This window comes from Symphodus melops (assembly GCF_947650265.1).
Source record: "Symphodus melops genome assembly, chromosome: 19".
NCBI lineage: Eukaryota > Metazoa > Chordata > Actinopteri > Labriformes > Labridae > Symphodus > Symphodus melops.
Genome location: NC_136709.1, coordinates 6,715,735 through 6,737,498, shown reverse-complemented (window position 1 = coordinate 6,737,498; position 21,764 = coordinate 6,715,735). Strand labels below are relative to the sequence as shown.

Here is a 21,764-nt window from a genome sequence, read left to right as displayed (position 1 = left end):
AGCTGATAGGTTGCTGCAGACGCCATCTGGTAACCGGAGTCCAATCCAGAAGTTTCCATACAATTCTTGAACCAATATGCCAAGGATGTTCTCATCTGTCTCAGTCTGAAATGTCATTAGTTCTCCATTCCTTTCATGGCATGCTTCCTTGGCTGTCTTAAAGTCCACCCTTTCTTGGTATAAAGAAACACAGTCATTTCCAGCGCAAAAAGGTCTACAGGTGCCTATCTGCTCCCGGCAAAACCCTTTCTCAAGAGAAAATAAAACAATCATGAAAATATTCATTGGGATTACCTTCACTGGCAAAACCACTGTCAGTTTCAAGCAGGTCATGATGTCTTGTAGGGGTGACTTGTTGGCTGAAAAAAGTTATGGAGAATGTTGAGTCTGTGCTGATCTACTCCGGAAGCAACACCCCTAAGCACAATGACAAGAGAGGAAGGAAATGAGATAAAGCTGGACTGCCTTTTTTCCATGGGACGTGGAGGCAAAATTCAGCAGCATACCAACAAAGAAACAACAACTGTTTCTCAATCATCTCAATCAAAACATTTATTTTGGTTTATTCTAAGAGCTTGACATGACATATCTTATATAACATAGATGTCATTGATTAAATACACTGTATGTGCTTAACAAGACATAACATTTACACATCCATCAGAAGTTAAGAAAAAAAACAACGGTTTTTGGCAATGGTGTAGCATTTTTAATTTCAATAACAACTTATCTTGACTGATGATCATATTTAACTGGTCACTTTCAAAAACCTTGTGCCTTAACCCCTTCTTGTCTCATGTAGGTGTGAAAAAGTAATCACACCGACATACTTTTAAAGGAATATGTCCCAATCTTTTGGAAACATCTGACATTTAGAGTATCAAAAAAACAATTTACACTTTCAAGACCCATACAATTAAGACTTGTATTTTTTAACCATTCTCTGATCTGCTGTGTTCCTGAAATGTACATTTCCTGGGCATTTTCTTCTGTTAGACATGTAACCCCCCCTCCCCTAACGTTATATCTGTACAATGCATACCCTTACTAGAGATTGCAATAACAACATAAATAAACATTAAATTACAACAATAAGTCTATTTATCATAAACATGTCATAGGTCATCAGTCAAAATAGACTCATATAGTTTCTCTAAACGTGGATCAAAACCAGAGGATACCCAACAATAGCCATCTGCAGTGGTATTTTTTTTGGCTTCCTTTTGCAAGTGACTGCATCGAAAAATTGCAATACCTACAGTCACTGCGACCAAAAGTAGCAAAGGAATAAGTGAACCAAGGACACAAATGATCACCCTCGAATGAACTGTCTTCGATAAACTTGCCACAAAGGATGTGTTGCTCTGCTTATCACTGTTCGTGACATTGGGACCAGTTAAAACATCAGAGATGTTTTCTTTTCTTACCCCTACAGTTTGGTTATCGGATGAAGCAGTTGATGTCTTTATTATGTCTGGAACACAGGTAGATCCATTGGTCTCCATGTGGAAGCCTTGGTGGCAGATGCACAAAAAGCTTCCTTCAGAATTAATGCATTTATAATTACAGAGATTACTGGCACATTCATTTATGTCTGCACACGAATGTTCATCCTCAGATAAAGCAAAGCCCTCATTACAATAACAAGAAAAGGATCCTATACTATTTGAGCAGCTGTGCTCACATCTTGACTGCAGACACTCATCAATATCATGGCACTTTCCCTGAACCATTTTGTAACCCTCTTTACACATACAGGTGTAACTGCCAGGACTATTTATGCAGAAATGGGGCTCACAGATCTTTGACTGGCACTCGTCAATATCAATGCAGTTGTGCTGGTTAACAGTCACTTTAAAGCCATCTTGACATTTGCAAGAATATCCAGACTCCCCCATTACACAGTGATGCTCACAGGTGTCAACGCTACACAGGTCTTTCATGCTACAAGTAAGTCCATCTTTGTCTAGGTGGTAACCTTCTTTACAAATGCATTGAACCTCACCTGCGTCCTGAATGCACACATGTTTACATTCACCGTTGTTGACCATGCAATTTCGCTTTCCAGTTTTGCAAAATGGACCAGGGTCTGTCCAATACATCTTGTCTGTCCCCTTGCACACGGAGTAATGAACCGTTTGGTCACTGCATTTAATTTCAGCATATGTTCCAAATGGAACTAATTGCATTTTACTTCTTTGCGGCTCATCTGAGAATGGTGCTTTGTAGATTATTTGTCCTGGCCCCAATTGAGCCAAAGGTTTACACATTCCCTTAAAAGGAAATTGACACACATAAAAGGCAGTGCTTTTGCAAGGTCCGTCAGTCCATTTCAGTTGTTTTTGACCGAAAGAAGAGTAATGAAGGCTTACACATCTTTCCTCTGTGCATGTTGGAATAGGTTCTTTTTCCCAGACGGAGTAGTTGGATTCTTCCTTCCCAGATATCCACTTAAACCCTTTGAGAGTCTTTTCTGCTAACACGCAGTCCCCTCTGTGCAGTTTTAATCCAATCCAAAATTTAGTTAGCCTGTCCTGATGTCTTTTGACATGTGAGAGAAGTGAGTGCAGCATTTCTTCTTCTTCTGTCCCTCTGACAGTCATCAGATAACCTCCGTTGTGGACACAGCTCTGATTAGCTATTTCAAAGCTGACCCTGTCCATATTTAGTGTGTAGCAAACCTTGGAGCTGCAGAGCGTCTCATGTTCCGCACCTGATAAACCTTCAAAGCTTTTCATTAGCTGGAGTATAAAAACCAGCAACATTATTGCCTCCAACCTCAGCACATGAGCTACTGTCCAGCAAGGTTCAAAGGAGCTTTGGGAAAAAATGTGTCCAATATGTGGTTGTTAATCCGTTTCCAAAAACAAGTGGTGTGGTTCTGAAACTAACATCCATGCCTTTGTATCCTGTCTGGGATACAAACTGAGGACGGAAACCATGTTTAGTTGCAGCTCGGAGTCCTTTCCCCTTCCACCCTGCTGACCAGTTCCGGTTTGAAAAAGAAAACAATGGCAGACGTTGCTGTGTTTTGATTGCTTCTCCAGATGTCTCCGGCCACAATAGCTTTCAGGCATTCAAGCTGACTCCCTAAATTGTGAAGCTGTACAATACATGAACATGCACGGCTCAGCAGTTCTAAGGCCCTTTGACATTTTAAATAGATGTGTCGAAAGATAGACAATAGCTGCAGAGGTCACCCTGCTAGACTAGAGTTGATTAACACGTTTTTATAGTTATGTTACATGTTTTATAATTTAGTACCATAAATACCTAATATCAAGTAAAGGTGCAGTACAAGCACACGTCTTTAATATTTTCATCATAAAAATTACAAACCCATCAAATTGACCACAAGTACAATGTTCTTGGTTTTTTTAATGTTAATCAAAACCTGTAAGATTTAATTAGCTCAGATAATTTTAGACATTAAGAGAACAAGATGCAACATATTAAGAGCTGTTTTTAATTGTTCTTTCCTTATTTATGTCCAGCGTCTTGTTTAAACAGATGTCTGTGTTTCAGAAGCCTAGATGCACTGTTCCAGAGAACTTAAGGCCCAGGACATTCATGGGTATATCAGGCAACACTTCCTGTTTAAATTCAGGAAGTGCCACAAGTAGAACTACAGGAAACAAAGTAAAACACCCCTCCACTAAAACTAAGCCCACACCGCTATGTAACATAATGTTAACTATTTTCCAAGTTCCCATTTGTGTGTGTTCATGCTGGTACTGCATGGTATTGATCCTTGGAAATGTATTTGTCTTGTAGATTTCACTCCAGAATGTTAGGTCAGGTTGTAGTTGTATGATAAATTTGAATTTCTTGAATTTCCCTCGGGATTAATAAAGTATCTATCTATCTATCTATCTATCTATCTATCTATCTATCTATCTATCTATCTATCTATCTATCTATCTATCTATCTATCTATCTATCTATCTATCTATCTATCTATCTATCTATCTATCTATCTATCTATCTATCTATCTATCTAAATGATAAATGGATTTGAGCCTGTATAATAGCACTTTTCTAGTCTACTAACTAAACAAAGCACTGATACATACGGTAATAGCAGAGCAATTAGAGGATCACAGGATTAACTCGTCCCATTTATACCCATCCACATTCAGATGATGCAGCAGTAGGAACAACTTGCCTTTCCCAAGGAGATTTTGACATGTTCTTAACATGTTCGTACAAAAGCTGGATTGCAAACACCCACATCTTCCAGTTGAGAGGAAACCACAGCTGCCCTTGCATGCGAAATGGGGGAAAGTTGAAATGGGTGACCGTTAGGTTCTTGTGTCACTACTTTAACATTCATTAAAGATTAGAATATTTCTTGATTTGTTGTGTTTAATCTACGAATGTGAAAATAAAGTTGCTGGGTTTTTTTAAAAAATTAAAGTCTTGCCTGAACCCTACAGGGTTCCATTCATGAATCTGACAAAGGTTTTTCTTAGGAACTTTCATGAGCTCTGATTATTGAACTTTTTTTTTTTTTTTTTTACAGTAGATCACATTATTGATCACGATCTATATACAAATTGGCATATCAAATCAAGTAGCATCCTGGTTTGATGTGTGCTGCTGCTCTCTTGGCCAGGTCACCCATGTGACAGCGATCTAAATGTTAATGGTTAATTACCTGGTATATAAACTTATAAAACAAATAAAAATAACAAGAACAAATTGAAGCTAAGTAAAGATGTTTCAATTTGTGGTGTTGGGCACTTTAAAATAATGTGAATATTTCATGTTTGGGTGTAAGATATTAAGTTGTTCAAAGCTGTGCAACAAACCCCACAATATTTTAAATAAAGAATTTTTTTTTTCTATCCTGACTATATTTTAAACGATTTCTGCTTACTGTCATTCAAAACCTTAAAGTTCACCAAATGCTCAAAATGCATTTAAATGCCAGTTAAGATTGACCTTTTCAGTTAATTGCATGTGATGACAGCTGGGGTGCCTGATTTCCACACAGATTATATCTGACTGTCTCAACATGTCTGGATGTCCATAGTAGTTTATTAATATTCTTTTAGTGAATAATTCAACTGTGTAGTAAAGCTACTGTATCTAGACAGTAGCTTTACTACTTAGGAAAAAAAGTTAAAAACTTTCATCTGCAGTCCCTGGCTATGTACAAAAAATCTTAAAAGCAAACAGGAAAATGTGGCACAAAAACATAGACATGAGAACACACAAGTATTAAGAATAAAACAACACAAGTGTTAGTTAAAACATAACACATACATGTGGAAACAATCGGTAAAGCAGAACACAGACATAAGGTTAAAATGTGTAACATATAGCACATTCAAATACACAATCACTTAAACACAGCAGACTGTATATAAGCACAGACAAGGAGCGCACAGTAAGAACAGGCAAGGAGCATATATAAGCACAGACAAGGAGCATTAGCGCACAAAGAAGACAAAGTACATTAATCCAGATTATGGCAGCATGTCTGATTTTTAAATAGTCATTGTTTTATACATTTGGAAAAAGGATTTCAGGGATGTGATGTTCCTTAGTTCTGTGGGTATAGTATTCCAAGTACTGTATGTGCTACCTGATGAGAAAATACTGACTGCCCAAAACTACTCTTGGGCAGTCGTGTTTTTCTGCAAATTAGTGAATAAATTAGCATAACAACATGTTAATATTGGTAATAATGATAAAAACAACTAATGATATCTGTAAAATCAGGGGAGGTGATGTCCCATCCACCTGTGGCTATCCCATCGGCCATCTTCAGGGATATCTAAAGTTTATTCTAGAGTATTTCAGGGTAAGTCTGGCAAACTCACTTAAATTAATTTTAGTCTTAATTTTTATTAAGATATGTTTTAACTTTGTATTTCTTTTTTTGAATCCTTTTCAATTCAAAACATTATTATTTAGATTTTTTTTTGTTATTTTAAGATTTGTTGTAAATTTTTTGCTCCTAGTGGGTCATCCCGAGACCTTCATAGGACTGGCCCAGTGAGAGCTTAATCTCTCACAAAGCAGCCTTAGGGAGTCTACTTTATTGGTGGCTTGCAGTTAGGAATTTTTATGTTTTAGTTGATGGAAATATTGGTTATACTATTTCCCTTCCTTCCCCCTAGTGGTCCCATAATCGTAGTTCCCTGGGTTTGTAGTACAAGAGCACATTTTCGATGCAAACTATACAATTGAGCAACAATTGACAGCCTATCACTCTAAAGATAAATGGACCATATAAGCATAATAAACCTATGAACAGACTAGGTCAAGTATTTTGTGGGCTGGAAAAAACTTCAGTCGGTTGCAGTGTCAGTCAATCAAAAGAGAAAGTCTCAATCTATCTCTTTTTGTGTAGCTAGGAGACTGCAGAGTTTATAGGATTAAGCACAAGTTGACACCAAGAGGGGCTCACTCCAAAGAAAATTACATATCTTGAAACGAAACACAAGACCACTTGCCTTAGGCATTTACAGGCAATATATAAGTGACAAAGTAGCTCCGCTCAACTGTATATCCACCCACTGCTTCTAACTCACGACACTGAGGTAAGGTCTTCCAAAACAACTTTTAAACCAGTTGATTTAGATTTTTTTTTTCGATTAGTGTGTTTGTTATTGGCATATAGCCCAAAACTCTTTGGTTGCTCTTTCTCTCTCTCTGTGCCTCTCTTTGTTTTGTTGCTCAATCGAGACAGTCTGCTTTTCAATATAGGGCTATCTACTATAGCAGGATTTGTCATCTACGACAGCTTCAGTTTTTTAAAGAATTTAATTTCCTTTTACCTTATCTCTTTTGATAAATTATTAAGATCAACTTTTATAAAAAAAAAAACGAAGGAATTTAAAACAACATACAAACATATTGCAAACCCATTGGGCCTAGAAACAAAATTTAATGATCCTAAATTGGGTTTTACTTTTTTTTTTTCAAAGTTCAATAAATGTTGACCCTGGAAACTGGAATCGTTTGGAGTTGAAAATGATCAAGCAATATTCCTCCCTTAAGCATATAACTTCCTGATACAGCTCATCGTCAATTAAGATATGAATATGGATTTCTTGATTTTTAGATTTTTTTTTTAGGTCTTTGTATTTAAAAGAATCTTTGAATGTTTTCATTATTTGAAAATGGTCCTGGATCTCATTTTTCTTAGCTGAGTCAAAAACCTGTGACAATGCCTCCCCCCGGTGTGTGTCTGAACATCATGGAGGCTCGTCACAAGAAAGAAGGTTACGGGAGTGTTGACAACCCTGAGAAGTTTCTCAACCAAGACTATCAGCAGCTGAAACAATACTGCCTCATCCAAGGAGTGAGATACATAGATGAGATGTTCCCCCCCGACAGGAACTCCATCGGTGCAGGGATACTGAGTCCCTCTGACCTGGGCCGAGTGGTGTGGCTTAGACCAGCGGTGAGTTTTTTTGTGTGTAGGTTTTAACAGCAGAAGAGGTGTATCAATGATGCAAAGTAGCGTATTTTATTCTGTCACTGGCAGGTAACTACATTAATTATGGTGAGCTAAAACTTATCATCTTCTCATTGATTTAATGTTTTGTATTTTAGAATAATCATGAGACTCTGCACCCAATCCCTACCTGGCTGAATTTAAGTTGCATGTTTTGTGTGTCACTAATAATAACTTGCCTATGACATGAGGTTTGTTTTCAGGTCTGTAGTGAAGATTCTTAAGGTTCTTATCATGCCTTCTGTCTGACACTGTTTCCATGTTCAAGGGCTGTACTAAGGGGCTAAAGTACAGTAATTTCAATAGTTAACTCTTTATGGCCAGTTTTATTTGCAGTTAGTTCCTTTCCTACATGTGCTGCAGTGCATGGATAGCAAAACAAAAGGGAAGATTATATAAAAAAATAAAGACTAGTGTAAAGCATTTAGTCTTGATATGGAAAACTACAATTACTGAGTCTAAGTCTCAGTCCCAAAGTTTGTAAAGCTGAATGTGTGAAAGCAGTTGTTTTGAATGGAATTTGACTTCAGACCTAAACAAAAGACTTACACTAAACAAGGATTTTAATGGCTGTTATGATTACCAAGAATAATTCATTTACGTCTTGTTTGTATTGTCGTGTCCCTTTAAGTATCTTGTTTTGTTCAATTTAATTGGTTTGTTTCTTTTTTACACTCTCTTTTTTCAGAAAATCGCTCCTAATCCAGCCTTCATAGTTGATGGATTGTCAAGGTTTGACTTTGGTCAAGGAATTATAGGTAAAGTCGTTTATTATTTGTAAGATTTTCCTGTTGTTCATTTTTGTTTTCTGACTACTCAATGACCAATATTTCCTCAGGAAACTGCTGGTTTCTTGCATCTATTGGAGCTCTGACATTCCAGGAAAAAATCCTTGGGCAAGTTGTCCCTCTTGAGCAAACATTTGATGAAAACTATAGTGGGCTGTTCCACTTCAGGGTAAATACAAAGCAAACCTATTTTTGAGTGGGATGATTTCATTTAACACTGACCAAAGTCTCACATCCTGCAATATAATGTGTCTTCTATATAATTTAAGTTTTGGTCACAAATCAAAAACTTATATTAATCTATAAAAGGGCACACTTTGGCACTTTCATATTTAACAGTGTGGCTTTGACTCAGTTGGTAGAGTCGTTGTCTCTCAATCGTAAGATTGAGGATTCAAATCCCCATCACACTATTTTTTTGTTTCAGGTTATCTGCCATTGGTTAATAAATGGATCTAATGTTGAGAGGAACTTTATTCCCTTTTCTTCTAACATTTCAGTTTTGGAGGTTTGGGAGGTGGGTGGATGTGATTATTGATGACAAGCTACCAACAATCAATGGAAGCCTTATCTTTGTTCACTCCAAAGACCAAAATGAGTTCTGGCCTGCTTTGATGGAAAAAGCATATGCTAAGTATGGAGAAAAAAAACACTTTCAATATGTTTGTCCAGTTTCTATATCCATCATATTAATAGTTCACACCCTTATGTTAGGGTGTGTGGTTCTTATACCGATATGAATGCCGGAACTCCTGCAGAAGCCATGATGGACTTCACCGGTGGTGTTCACATGTGTATCCAGTTGTCAGATCCCCCTCAAAACCTTTGGGAGCTGATGTACAGGGCTAGCCAATCCAAGACCTTGATGAGCTGTGGTACATTTCAAGGGGTGAGTTTAATTCTTCTACCAATAACAATACCATACCATACCATACCCTTTTCAAACTTTACTTTTTTTTTAAACTTTCCTCCACCACTAGATATTCCTTTGCTTAAATATTAAACAATAGCTTAGTGCTTAGCTTAGCAAACCAATAGAAATAGGAAGAACAGCTTTAAATAATACAGTCTCTGTGTTAAGCTTGGCTAGCATCTGCCATTTCTAAGCTTCATTTGTACTACATAGTCATGGGTTTGGTGTCTAAAGTCTTATCACACTCTTGGGGAAAGAGTGGATAAATGTATTTAAAATTACTTCAAGTTCACCTGACTTTTGTTAATGATGTATTAGTTGATGTATGCTGTTGTTACATGTTCATAGAGGATACTGTCACACTGTCTTGTAGTCATTTTCACCCAAGACTTCACTTTTATTTATAACCTTACATTACCCAACATATTGTTCTGCAGGGTTTTAAACATACATCTGTATTTTTATTAATAAATTGTCTTTGGCTTTTAGGAAACATCTGCCAACACAATATTGTTAAATGGGTTAGTCCAAGGCCATGCATACGCTGTCACTGGTGTTAAACAGGTGAGGACTTTTATTCTTACAATTACAGTAATTCATTTTTCACCAACGGATGTTGTTCATATAGTTCATAAAAGTTTCTGGAATTATTATTGTAAAGATGGTTATAACAATGTTTCTGTCATAATGATACTGTTCAGTTGATTAGCCAAGGGAAACTGGTCGACCTTGTGCGCCTGTGGAACCCCTGGGGCAAAGGAGAATGGAAAGGAGACTGGAGTGATCGGTAGTACTAACTTACACTTGACTTTCTCACTCAACACGTTTGTAATTAAATGTTGCAGATTAATATGGAGAATTTTAGTGGCAAAATAAGAGGATTTTTGCTTCTATTCATTGTAATACACACTTGTATTCAACTTTCTTTCAAGCACATGTGAGGATTATTAGTATTATTATCATTATTATCGCTTTGCTTATCTTAACCTGGATGTAGGAGGTGTTTTCTGACAGAAAATCCTCCCCAATGTCTTTTAGCAGTCAAATGTATCACTCACTGTAAACTGTAAACTAAGTCTGTTCACAATCTGTTTCATATCCAAAAACAAAACAAACAAAAAAATGTGAAACACAAAAAAAACTTACAGGAACCTTAAGAATGTTTTTGGCCACTTTTCACAACTTCTTTTAACTGCAAACCCAAAGTGTTGCAATTGACAGGGATCTTGTTCTTTTCCTCGTACTCCTTTAAGGTGTATTCACTGTACATTGCTGTATGTAGGCTGTAAAAGTATTTGTAAGGTCAGTTTTAAGAGGGGCTTTGAGGAGACAATTCAAACTGTCTTTGGAAAATTTCTCTCCGGCTATTTGAATCTGGTTTTTCCAGTCTCAGTGAAAAGAGCACCTGTGTTATCTTACCCTGAAGGCAGCACAAAAGATTATCTTAAAATGCACTGCATTCCCCACTAAGTGACATGTGTTATAACTGGCCTCTTCAAATAGTTGATCATCAAACAATTCCTTCTCTCCTACTTTTTGAAAACTATCTCCAAGGTCATTCCTGTGGAAAACTGTGAGTCCTGAAGATCGTGAAATGTGCCTTTCAGTGGTGGATGATGGAGAGTTTTGGTAAGAACACAGTATCCAGTCTTTTAAAAAAAGAAAAGAAAACAACAACAAACAAAACAAAAAAAACCAAATGTATTCTTTTTGGAAGCGGAGCGATATGTAAAATCGCTTCGCCATGCATGCTCACTCATTAATAAACAATATTGCCAACAATACAATAAACAATAAAACAAGCGTGCAATATATAGTCTTGCTGACTGAACTTTCACTAAAGCTACAGTTGTCAAAGCACTTTTCTTGTTTGCCCCTCAATGTTCGATGTGTCTTGTGATCAGTATTTATTTTCATCAGCATATTGCTCTGATGTCAACAGGATGAACCTGAAGGACTTCTGTGAGTTTTACTCGGATCTTGACATCTGCTCCTTGTGTCCTGACTTCCTTGATGGAAATCATTCCTGCCACTGGAATAGTTCTTTATATGAGGGAAGATGGGTCGCAGGAACCACTGCTGGAGGATGCATGAACAATCGAGGTATATCAAGCTCTTTTTCTTTACTCCTCAACATTGAGTCCATATTCTAATATTGATTAAACAGGTACTATGTTAATACATTAATGTTTCATCAAAAATACTTTACACAGATTTACATGTATTTATATGAATAAATATTATACAATTCACTTGGGCCTTGGGCACACTATATAGGCAACGGAAGTTATAAACATCATGCAGTTAAAAATAATACAAATAATAGTTGTAATAAAGATAATTTTGATACCTTAAAGGAAAGGTTTTTTTTTCTAAAACTAGCATGATTTTGAAAGTAACATTCCCTCAGTGCTCCGTCTGCACCCACCCCCTCCACTCTGTGCTCCCTCAAAAGCCACGCCCCTCACTTACATCCAAAAGCGGACATCAGCTCATCACTTGTTGAGTGTAGAATGGTGGCGCCATCATAAATCTGTCTAGCCCCGGTTAAGCCCCCTCACATATTTTGGTCGTTTTGTTTTCTTTTTAAACAAGCTGTAAAATAACACCCCAACAAATTAGTCAAGCTCCCACTCAGCACTGAGAGAACAAACATCCTGGTGGTGCCAGCAGGGAGACGTGATTGGTTTATCAAAATGGCACCTTGTGGTAGACATTAGTCGAAGTTTTTACAGGCTAACAACTGATATCAATGACAGGTTTTCTTTGTTCCTTTTTAAGAGCGCACAAGTTATTAATGTCTGCCAGGACCTTAAGACAATCCAATCAGGAGAGACTTAATTGAAAATGAACAATTATTTATTAACAACGAAATGTGCAACAATTATACAATGAAATGTATGAAGTCTTTAGGGGGCTAGACTCCATCATGACAACTTCATGAACTCTGAGCGATAATGAGGCAGACACAGGATAGGATGCCCCCCTATGGAGTCTAGACACTGTGGTGCTAAAGAGGAATGGAGGTTGTGATGAGTAGTGGGTTTCAGCCTGGCCTGGACTCTACTTAGCTGGATGGAGGTGACTGGGGTGGTGGAGGGTTGTATGCCTAAAGCAACAGACTTGACTGTGAAAGGGAGAGAGTTTTAAGCGTTTTGATAGCAGTAGGTTGATTGGTTGAGAAAGTTTGTGGCAGAGTCTGGTTGGTTAATTCCGAGATGAGACACTCCCATGATCAGCTGCTCACTAGAGAAAGATAGAGGTAGTAGTAGGTGGTGTGGTTTAAGAATGAATGAAGGGGTGAATGAATGAAAGAATTACGCCAGTCTTCCTGTCTGAACTTACACTGATCTCCATTTTCAACCAAAATCCTAAAAATTGTATCTGGAGAAAATTACCAACCCTGCCTTGAACTTAAATACAGAATTTCTGATGAAGCAAATAACTTGAAAAGTACAACACGACAGAATAAACAAATGTTATCAAATGTTTTAATGCTGTCCTATAATGCAGTGTTCATTCTGTAATAAAAACATTCCTTACAATAACATTTTGGATTTTAATGTCAATTCAAGACAGTTTCTGGACTAATCCTCAGTATCGGGTCAGAATTGATGGTGATTATTCAGAGAAACATGGTGGAAAAAACATGTTGGTGTCTCTCATGCAAAAACCTGACAAGAGGAACAGGCGCCTGGTCCAGAATCTCCACATCGGATTTTCTGTATTCGAGGTAATATGTTTTTGTTTTTTTTCTTGAGTAAACATTTTGATGATTTATTTAATATCCACATTTTTGTGACTTGCCAGGTAAGGTAACAATATTTCTTCAATTTGTTGTTAGAAAATAAAACAGTGACTTATTTGTTGTTTTTAACAGAGATTTTTGTCGACAGGCCTAACTGTTTGCTAGCTGAAAAGGAAAAAGTACAATTTGAATCTACAGCTTACATGTTTTTAGCTTTATTGTTAGAAACTCAACAACAGCAGGACTTCAGAGTTTTAATTCATGCATTCCAAATCAACAACACATCATTATATTTTAAAAATAATTCACATCATACACTTTTCTTGTTTTATAGAGCTTTAAAGCTGAGTGCTTGGTCAGATTCTATCTTTAATTTTGAGTTACTGTATATTCATAAAAACAAAACTGTGTAAAATCTTATATTGATAACATATTGCTCTTTGTCCCATTCTCTTCTTAAGGTGACTGAACAAGTAAGAGGCCATTTTATTCAGAATAAATCCTCCAACCAGACTGTAGAGCTCTGGTATTAGAATAAATTGCAGTAAATTGATACGTCCATTTGTAATCACAGAACAAGTCTCAGACCGGTAAATTCCCTGCCTCATTCTTCAACAACAACACACCTGTTGTGCAAACTAAAACCTACATGAATGCTCGTGAGGTGATGGAGCTTTTTATGCTGAAGCCTGGTGAATACTTGATCGTGCCATCCACCTTCAATCCGAATGAAACAGCATCCTTCATCCTGACCATTCTGTCCAAAGCAGAGACCCATGGCTAGTAAGCTTCCTCTCTTATTCTACTGTGTTTCAGAGTTTGAAAACAAAAAAAATACAGAAATGGAAAATCTATATAAATCTATAAACAAATTCTGATGTTTTGTGTTGGGAGGAAATACAATGCATTAACCCTATTTGGAATGTACTTGGTATTTTCTGACAGTGAGAACTCTGGTGACCACAAACATGAGCCAGTTAGAAAGGTGAGTATACAGTATATGAATCATTTAACAGTAATGAGGTCCCAATAAATCTGATATTACACAATATTCACTACCTTTAAAAAAGTTTTTTGAAGTTCCTTCCTCATTCTCTCAACTTCCTTTTTTCAGCTCAAAAACGCCTCAAATGTGCAGGATGATGAAAACAAGAAACAATTATTCCGCCAACACTCTGACAAGGTAATAATTGTCAATCTTAAATGGGTCTTGTTGACTGAATTATTACAACTTGGGTCTTATTATTTATATCTTCAATCAAAAACATAAAACAAAAAGAAGAATAAAGTAGGTGTATTAGTGTTGCACAGATGTCTTTACTTGCTTATATGTCACAGGGATTTAAAGCATTTTTTGATGCTAATATTGGTACCAGAAAAATTCTAGTTGTCACCTATATGTGTCACGACTGGGACAGAAACACAAGAAGGAGGACCCAAGTGCAGCAACCAAAGAATATTTAAACAAAAGCCAAAAACAACTAACTCGAAGAATATTCCAAATTGTACAACAGAGCCACTAGGAGAAAAACAAAATAAGTCCAGGAGTAGCAGAACCAAAAGCAAAACAAAAATGTACTTAAATAATAAATCCAGAAAAATCCAAACCAAATAAATCCAGGGAGAAGAGGGAGACAAACGACAAGTTACAGACTTCAGATTACACCTGACATTCAAAGGATAAACTACATACCACACCAACAGACTACAAAAGACATGGGGTAATCAGAGACATGTGAGGCTAATGACACAGGTGAGACTATCAGGGTAATGAACAAGGCGGGAAACGCAAGGAACACAGAGCACAAGACCAGAACACTTGAGGACAAGTACAAAGTAAAACCAGACACTGAAAACACAACTTAAACAAGAGATTACAAAATAAAACAGGAAACACTTAAAACTAGACTAAGAAACATTAAAGACCAAACTAAGAACCTTAAAACACAAGTAACACAGGAACCAAACTTACAGGCAACATAGAAGGACACAGGGGTACACACTAAAGACTAGGAACACACTAAAGACTAGGGGTGCGTTCGGATTGTCCCTCCTATCCACGTTCACTCGCATTTTTTCCTTAACCCCGGAAGCAGTTAAGTGGCGGCCATGATAAGAGCCGGTCGAATTCTCTAAAAATTAAGGAAAGGTGGCTCAGTGCTTCCTTTATAACACCCTTTACCATAGGAAACACTGGACCATCCTTTACGAAAGGAGATAAGACAATGCCGCCCCACAATTCATTGCGGCCGCAACTTTTAAAGCAACTCGCACATCCGACCCATATCGGAGCGTTCACGAAAACTAATGATCTGTCAGAGGAGAAATGTGGAGACAATCTGCATACTGATTTGACTTATAATTAGTTACAGTCATTGTATTTATTACATTTCTTTGTATTGTGTGTGTGAAGAAGGTGAACCTTGCTTGGATACATTCTTGTATCCTGTTTGTGGAGATTATTTGCAGTTATTTGATGATGATTTATTGTAATAGGCCTATTACTCAGATCATAGAGGTTAGCACTGCAATAATTTACCTTAACTTTAAACTTAAATCTTCCAGATTTTAAATCCAGATTTAAACTCTGAACGTGATGTTGATGTTATAAAACCATCAAAGTAAATGGTAAATGGACTTGAGCTTGTATAGCGCTTTTCTAGTCTTCCGACTACTCAAAGCGCTTTTACACCTACTCATTCACACCCATTCACACTGATGGGCTGGATATGTGGCCCATCCAGTATCTATCCATTCACGCACATTCATACGCCCCAGATGCAGCAGGGGGAGCAATTTGGGGTTAAGTGTCTTGCCCAAGGACACATCGGACATGTTGCTCGCAGGAGCTGGGGATCAAACCCTCAACCTTCCGATTGAGGGGCGACGACTCTACCAACTGAGCCACAGCCGAAGTGAAGTTTCCTGGTATCTAATAAAGCCTACCTTTTATTTTTAGTCACACCCTGTGGTTTTTAGGATTATTTCACCGGTAATTTTTAGATTAGCTTTTTGTAGTCCATTTTCTGTAAACTGTAGTTCCACCATGGCAGACTCGCGTCACTAACCTCCGCCGCCGTCATATTATTATTACATCACTGAGTGAAAGTGCGGTCGGATTGTCAAAAAATCGCGATTGCCTTTTCCTAAGTCCTTTATGAATTCTCCTAACACCTTCACTTAACCCAGTGACGTTTAAGGTTAAGGTAAAGTGGATAGTGAAAGTAGATAGGAGGGACAATCCGAATGCACCCTCGGACAAAATATAAATCAGAAAACACTTACACACAGGGAAACACTTGGGAAAACATGAGAACTAAAGACGAGACAGGAAATCAAAACTAAATCATGACAATATGTTTGCAATATTCAATGTGTTTGGTGGTGTTCAGGAGTCTTTAAACTTTCCCTTAAAAGCTCTGTAACTTTATGATCCAGTCGATATCAACCTTGAGCAATAGTATATAACTTAAACAACTCAAGCTGATTTGTTGTTTTCGTAGGCTAATGGTAATGCTCTTTAGTTTTCACGTAGCTTTACATTGCATATAGGCTACATTATCACGGACTGACCATGTTCTAAAAACGCTAACGAGACATTCAAATAAGCTGTGAGTATATCTTATTGTTTTTTTATCTAGTCCCTCATTTAAACAGCCTTTATATGCATGGTAATGAGCACGCTGGTCGTCCCATCCATGTAAACACGATGTCGAAAATTGGCTCCGAAAACATCTTTCATTCTTGATTATATTTTGTTTTCCTTGTATTTCTAGTATGAAGAAGTGGATGCTGAGCAGCTGCAAAGACTTCTAAATGACAGAATCCTAAAAGGTTTGGATTAGCAAACAATCTTGACAAAAATAACAAATACTAGCTCATGTTACATCAAAAAACATACTATTAAATTTATTTACACGCATATGTTGAAAGGGGTAGGGATATAAATTTTACTCGTGCCTACTCCTTCTGGGACACTGTTTTTGAATTTTTGGTTTGAACTAAAATCTTTCCTTTATTCATTTATTCATGCTATTTTAATGTTTAGGTCACATTTGTCTCTTACTGATTTTTCAATGTTTTTTATTTTTTATTTTACAGGCGACCTGAAATTTGGAGGATTCAGCCTTGATGCCTGTCGCAGCATGGTTGCTCTGATGGATGTATCCAGTTGTTAAGCATATGAAAAAGAAAAAGAGCAAGAGCAATTAAATGCTTATACAGCGCTTTTCTAGTCTTCTTACTTCTCAAAACACTGTTTACATTGTAGGTCACACTTACCCATTAACACTTTATTTACAAACTGATGGAAGAGGTTGCTATATTAAGTGTCCATCAGTAATAACTATTCCCATTCACACACATTAAAGTTGCAGGACCAACTTAGGGTTCCATTATGCCCAGACACACATCTACATGAGGCTGTATAGGAGCTGGAGACTGGATTTCTGATCTTCCGGTTGAGAGACGACCAACTCCACCACTGATCCACAGCCACACTTTTAGTTGCCATAAATCTAATGTCTTGTTGTTTACCTTAACAATGGAATGAAAAGACATCGATTACTGGAAAACTGAATGGTGAAGAATTTCTTCGTTTGTGGAAGAAAGTTGTTACATACAAGGTAAATAGAATCCAGTGTGGGTATCAGGAACCAATTCTTTTTGTGTGATATGCATCATCTATGTCTTGATTCAACCTTAACTATGTAGACATCTAAGTATAAAAACTGTAGGATATAACTTCACACATTGTGCTTCCTTTACCAGGATATTTTCTTCCTCACTGACGTTTCACGAACAGGAACACTGTCAATGTGTGAACTGAGAAATGCATTCGTAGCCTCAGGTAGACCAACTAAGTATTCATTGTTTTGACTGATAATACTTTCATCTTATGTTATATAGCAACAGAAAGTATCCTCTCCAAATTAGTGTGACACTTAACTTGTCGTTAAGTTTTTACATTCTGCCAGATTCATTTTTCTTAAAGCTATACTGTCAGCCACAGAAAGCTACTTTCAGTACAAAATAAACAGAATTAAAGGGATACTTCACCCATTTGCATGAAGCTTTGTATCATTAGAATCATGGTAGTAGTGTTGAATGGTTGTGAATCCAGTCCTCATTTTGCCCTGAGACGAGAAAAATATGTTTTTGTTTGCCTGAAACGTTTCTTTTTATGACGCAAAAATCGTCATATTGCGTCACGTAAAGAATTTTAGGCTGGCAGGGAAGTCTAGTTTCTCATGATTTCATCCACTGAAGCTATAGAAATATAGTCTTACCTTGGGTTTCGGCTTCCTCTGTTGCCGTATCCACCCGCAGCTAATGTAAACATTGCATCGCGTCCAAATGTCTAATCAGCAAGTGGTGAAAACTTACTTCTTTTCCTTGTTCAGATTAAACAACCTGGTACAAAACAATAATTCACCATTTCGAAAGAAAAACAAACAAAGTACATTCAGAAGTCATACTGGATCTGCAAACAAGTTAGCTTATAGCTTGCAGCCTCAAGGCTTGCTTTGGTGTTCAGTGGGATATGTGAGAGTGGCCTGTGGTGCTGTGCATTCTGGGAGTTGTAGTATTTGATTCAAATCAATTTAAAATAGATTTTCTGCTTTTTCTCGTTCAAGAAGGCACCAAATAAAACAATTATTTCACATTTCCACTGCATATGTGATACATATATGCATACATATATGGCCCAATTTCACTACAGATTCATGTTTCAATGGGTGAAGTATCGCTTTAATTGGTTATAGATAGATGGGAATTTTATTAATCCCTTGGGAAGGTTCCCTCATGGAAATAAAACAGCTCGGTGCTATGAGCAACTGGAGATGCTACCATCACTCACAGTGCTCACGACTTATAGGTTATAATTACATGTTTAAAAAGAAAAAGTAAATGATGATGATTGTGAAATTTGATTGATTCTAAAACATCTACTAAGCTCTCTCATCTGTGTATGTTTAACAGGTATGAGTGTCAGCGATGACATGCTAAACTTGATGGCTCTGCGTTACAGTGACTCAACTGGTCACATGACCCTGGAGAGCTTCATTAGTCTCATTCTGCGTTTGGACTGCATGCGCAGTAAGTGCAGTCAAGTGAAACAAATGACAGAAGCAGAGAAGCCTTTTCCAAAAAGAGTTTTTCCACAACCATAACTCCTTAAAAAATAAGTGTCCTCTTACTGGAACAATTAACGTGATGCAGCTTTATTTGTTTTGTTCAACAGAAATCTTCAAAGAGTTGTCAGATGGAAAAGCAATGAGTCTGCGAGAGTCGGAGGTAATGAAAATACTGTTATTGTCTATGGATCTAGAATAGTCTCATAAATGCAAACAGAGATAAATAAATGCACGAAAAAGGACTCACAAATGTATTTGGGAGTTATATATAAATATGACTCGATACACAAATGTATTTTCAATGCACACACAAATGTGTTTCAATCCATATATACATACAAAAAAATTGACATATAAATATAAGATTTTTGCTGCCGCCAAGGAGATGGAACATACACAACATACATACACATTTCACATAATATACGTCTAGGGTTAAGGAAGGATCTATGGTTTTCCCCATGGGAAAACCATAGATAGACGTATATTATGTGTATGGTTTTCCATAGATATATGTTTTTTCCCGTCTCCTCAGCTGAAGCGAAAATCAGGATTGCGCGCTGTAATGACGTCAGCTTAAAAAAAACCTTGCACTCGTGATTGGCTGTAAAGCAGTAAGCCATCTGATTGGCTGCAGACAACCCCCTTTTAGAAAAAACGCATTTGTGGATCGGAATCGCGCTAGATGAGTCTCAAAACTCCACACACAAATGAAGGGAGGTTTACCAATTAAAAGCACCGAGAAAAATGCGCGTTTGACAATTCATATATAAATGTAACAACTTCCAAAAACGTATTTTTGATTTGTACATTTGAGAATCATCACAAATGATTGAAACAGATTTGTGTGTGCATTGAAAATGCATTTGTGTATCAAGTCATAATTATATACAACTCCAAAATACATTTGTGAGTCCTTTTTCGTGCATGTATTTATCTCTGTGTGCATTTATTCATTATGAGACTATTCTGGCTCCATAACTGTCAGCTGGTATTGAAGTTAGTTTTCTACACGACATCAGTAAAAAACAGTGAAAAGGAAGACATGTATTTCTCTGTGATTGGATTTACAGTTTTTATCATACAATGCACTGCATTAATAAACTGTGTTATATTTTCAGTGGATCTACATTTCAATGTACACTTAATCCAAGGGATAAAGTACAGAAGAAATCGTGGATCTATTTGTCAACAACTAAGAGCATAGACTGAATAACTCATTACATTCTGTTTTTTACTTTTATACTCTGTTAATACATTGTCATTTAATTATAATGCAAATGAAACAAAAAACACATTTGCAATATGAAGCCAAAACCCTAATTGAGCGATCCCTTCTGATGTTGTGCTGAAGATGAAATCTTGTTGTGGTTACTGCATTTCTGCATTTGTAAAGGAATGTTAATGCAAGCACACCACTTTACTTTGAGCATTATGAAAATAAATATATTGTTCAAAAACATTTCTTATTGTTAAATGGGCTCATTTGATCTGTTGTATGAATGTAGATAATTCAAAATTCTGGAGGTGTGTGCAGGTGTGCATGTAAAGAGTTTGATTTGAGATGGAGTACCCTCATAATATCCATAAAAAGTCATAAAAACTTAAGTGATGTTCTGAGTAAAAAATAAAAAAATGTTGTGACGCAAACAAAGACTTGCAACATTTTGGCTCCCAAAAACATTCTGAAAAGGGATTTGACTATACAGGGGGCAAAATTCTAACAGCTTCCTGTTGTCAGTTAAGAGGGATAGCGGAACAATTGGTCGCAGGTTACATATTTATTTGCTATGTGCATTGAAGGAATACAATGTTTCAAGTGCAGCACCTGAGGAAGAAGGTTGGGCTTAAATCTTTGTGTTCTTTAAATGCACATAGCAATAGCATTGTGTCACATATGATTTGTGACACTTTAAAGGTCAATGACAGGGCTGACAAAAAGAAACATAAAACCCCTCACAAAAAAATATTTCCAGACAACTGAGTGTCACAAATTCTTCTTTCAAGCACATTTTTATACTGTCGAAAAGTAACCTCGAGTTCCAGGAGGGGACCTACAGGAAGATACTTTCTGTGAGATGACAAAGCCTACAACCATGTCCCCAGGCATGTCACATTATATGAACCTTTATCCCATATTCATTACACAGTTTTTGGTTTAAATCGTATTTATGTCCTGACAGTAATTAAGCTCTTCTGTGGTCTGAAGAAGGAATGAAGAAAATCTGTAGCAGCTATAAAAACTTTGACCAATGTCGGATGAAAGTTGTTTTTTTATTAACCAATCAAGCCTCTCAATATGGAGCCAGAACAGTCTCATAATGAATAAATGCACACAGAGATAAAGGACTCACAAATGTATTTGAGAGTTGTATATAAATATGACTCAATACACAAATGTATTGTCAATGCACACACAAATGTGTTTCAATCCATATATAAATACAAAATAAAATTAATGTAACAACTTCCAAAAACGTATTTTTGATTTGTACATTTATGAATCATCACAAATATGTTTACAAATCTTATTTTTATATGGGTTTTTTTTTAATTTATATATGGATTGAAACACATTCATGTGCATTGAAAATGCATTTGTGTATTGAGTCATATAACTCCCAAATACATTAAATGAGTCCTTTTTCGTGCATTTGTTTATCTCTGTGTGCATTTATTCATTATGAGACTGTTCTAGCTCCATACC

General features: G+C 36.7%; 2 protein-coding genes across 2 annotated transcripts; one reads left to right on the top strand and one right to left on the bottom strand.

The window, feature by feature from the left end:
• Nucleotides 1–547: 547 nt before the first annotated feature.
• Nucleotides 548–2,905, bottom strand: cd93 (CD93 molecule). The gene has a single exon (XM_079370192.1). The coding sequence runs from the start codon at nt 2,763–2,765 to the stop codon at nt 1,116–1,118; it is 1,650 nt and encodes a 549-aa protein (XP_079226318.1). The 5' UTR covers nt 2,766–2,905; the 3' UTR covers nt 548–1,115.
• A 4,275-nt stretch (nt 2,906–7,180) lies between these two features.
• LOC306840412 (calpain-1 catalytic subunit-like) lies at nt 7,181–20,519 on the top strand (the record flags this gene model as incomplete). The annotated part of the gene is made up of 20 exons (XM_079369671.1): nt 7,181–7,417; nt 8,160–8,229; nt 8,310–8,428; nt 8,760–8,893; nt 8,974–9,148; nt 9,662–9,736; nt 9,874–9,959; nt 10,727–10,801; nt 11,115–11,275; nt 12,748–12,905; nt 13,495–13,703; nt 13,866–13,905; nt 14,035–14,103; nt 16,697–16,754; nt 17,022–17,083; nt 17,477–17,545; nt 17,691–17,769; nt 18,903–19,019; nt 19,165–19,217; nt 20,179–20,519. 20 exons carry the CDS (start codon nt 7,181–7,183, stop codon nt 20,203–20,205), a joined length of 2,073 nt encoding a protein of 690 aa, XP_079225797.1. The 3' UTR covers nt 20,206–20,519.
• Between the last annotated feature and the right edge of the window lie 1,245 nt (nt 20,520–21,764).